Source organism: Calcarisporiella thermophila (assembly GCF_041956535.1).
Source record: "Calcarisporiella thermophila strain CBS 279.70 unplaced genomic scaffold VTP21scaffold_22, whole genome shotgun sequence".
Classification (NCBI taxonomy): Eukaryota; Fungi; Calcarisporiellomycota; class Calcarisporiellomycetes; order Calcarisporiellales; family Calcarisporiellaceae; genus Calcarisporiella; species Calcarisporiella thermophila.
The window spans coordinates 1,244-2,858 of record NW_027192212.1 but is presented as its reverse complement, the minus strand read 5'-3'; the positions used below and the strand labels follow the sequence as shown (position 1 = coordinate 2,858).

At 43.0% G+C, this 1,615-nt stretch overlaps 1 protein-coding gene across 1 annotated transcript; it reads right to left on the bottom strand.

The window, feature by feature from the left end:
- Positions 1 to 21: 21 nt before the first annotated feature.
- On the bottom strand, positions 22 to 1,172 carry VTP21DRAFT_5314 (uncharacterized protein; the record flags this gene model as incomplete). The annotated part of the gene is made up of 2 exons (XM_069395822.1): positions 22 to 789; positions 849 to 1,172. Coding segments are annotated over 2 exons (1,092 nt in total), but the record flags the coding sequence as incomplete, so codon positions are not given.
- Between the last annotated feature and the right edge of the window lie 443 nt (positions 1,173 to 1,615).

Genomic DNA, 1,615 nt, shown 5'->3' with positions numbered 1-1,615 from the left:
AGACTCCGTCTCCTTCATGACCGGTAATCCTATGGACACATCGACAATCTCTTGTTCAAAGCTTAAGTTGAGTCGGGTACAGCTCCATGTAGTAAAAATGCGCATAGCCCACCAGATGTTATTGCGCAGTTCGCGGCTTATTGGATCCAATTCTATATCGAAATCTTTATTATCCTGTTCATGAATCCTCAGGTCAAATGCCATTCTCCACGCACTACTCAGAATTGCTCGGGCTGAATACAGGTAGCCTCGATATGTCAAGGTTACAGCGAGGATATAGAAGCTCTGGAGATTGATAAGTGAGGAAGTGTTATATGCCTCCTTATTTGTTGAAGATATCGCATATTCTAAAAAGAGCGAGCTTAGTGTTCTACGGAGTGACTCATGATAAAATGGGGTTTCCGGGAGAGAGATCGCTAAGGCGAAAATGCTTGAGTAGAGCAAGGAGTGCGTCTGGCCCTCAATATAATCTTGAATCAAGGCGATGTGGTTAACTACGGTGGGAAATGGAAAATTTCTAAACCATAGGTTTATAAGCACAATAGCCTGGACCGTGGGCAGGGATTTCATGGGGTCTTTTTGCATGAAGTCTTTGGATAGCATGTGTCTTTCTTCGTTCTGAGCAACCTGGGGATAGTCATTTCCGATCCTCTCGTTAACACAGAGTGCACTCATACTCTCGATAGTTACCCCGAGCACATCATTGGTACATAAGCTACACGCTGGAGAGCGCGGAAAGTGGATCCCCTGTGACCATTTCCACCGCCAAGGACTTTTCACAATTTGATACTACAAAAAGAGAAGTGAGATTAATACTAGTCCATTTAGATAAAAGCTCTCGCGATTACATTTAGGTTATGAATCAAGTTTTCGGGCTCTCTGATGAACATGCGGTACTGGCCCAATAAGAAGTCTTGCTTAGATGCCCGTAGTGCCTTTGATGCACTTACAGAATTCTGTTTTCTGCATCTTTTTTGCGATTTGGAAGGGCGCCCCACATTAGCGGTAGATACTTTGTATATGCATTGCGTCCCCAGAAGTTTGCACCGAAAGCACCCATTCATGTTGCCATCGCATTTCAATTTGCGTTGTTGGCATGAATAACACGCCTTGAAGTAGGTGAAGTTGCTCGCACTACTGTATAATGATAATCTCCTAACAATGTGGGACATCATAACATGAAAAAGATCAAGGGCAAGTCATGAATATAGCAGACTATAATTTAACATATCTTTAATATGTAGACCGGTTTCCTAGCCTGAGAAATTATAAAGCACACCTAGCCTCTTGTTTGGCTTTTTTCATACCCCGCTGCTGCTCGGTATCAATGCGTAGATTGTATCTTTGGGTATATTTCGCCTTCTCAGTTTCATTTTCGCATGGGACGTTTCGGGAAGGATCGGTGCACAACACGAACACTAAATAACTCCATCTACAATAAGAGTTGCATGGCAATATTTAGCCGCTGAGGAAATTTCTGAAACTCGATATCTTTATTTCCTAATATTTCCAGCATGCACCCAGATCACAGACCTGGCTCTGGCTTTGACACGAATATTGGATACACTAAGGCAGATGGCGTGTATCAAATCGTTGCAGAAGATCTTGGGAAGAA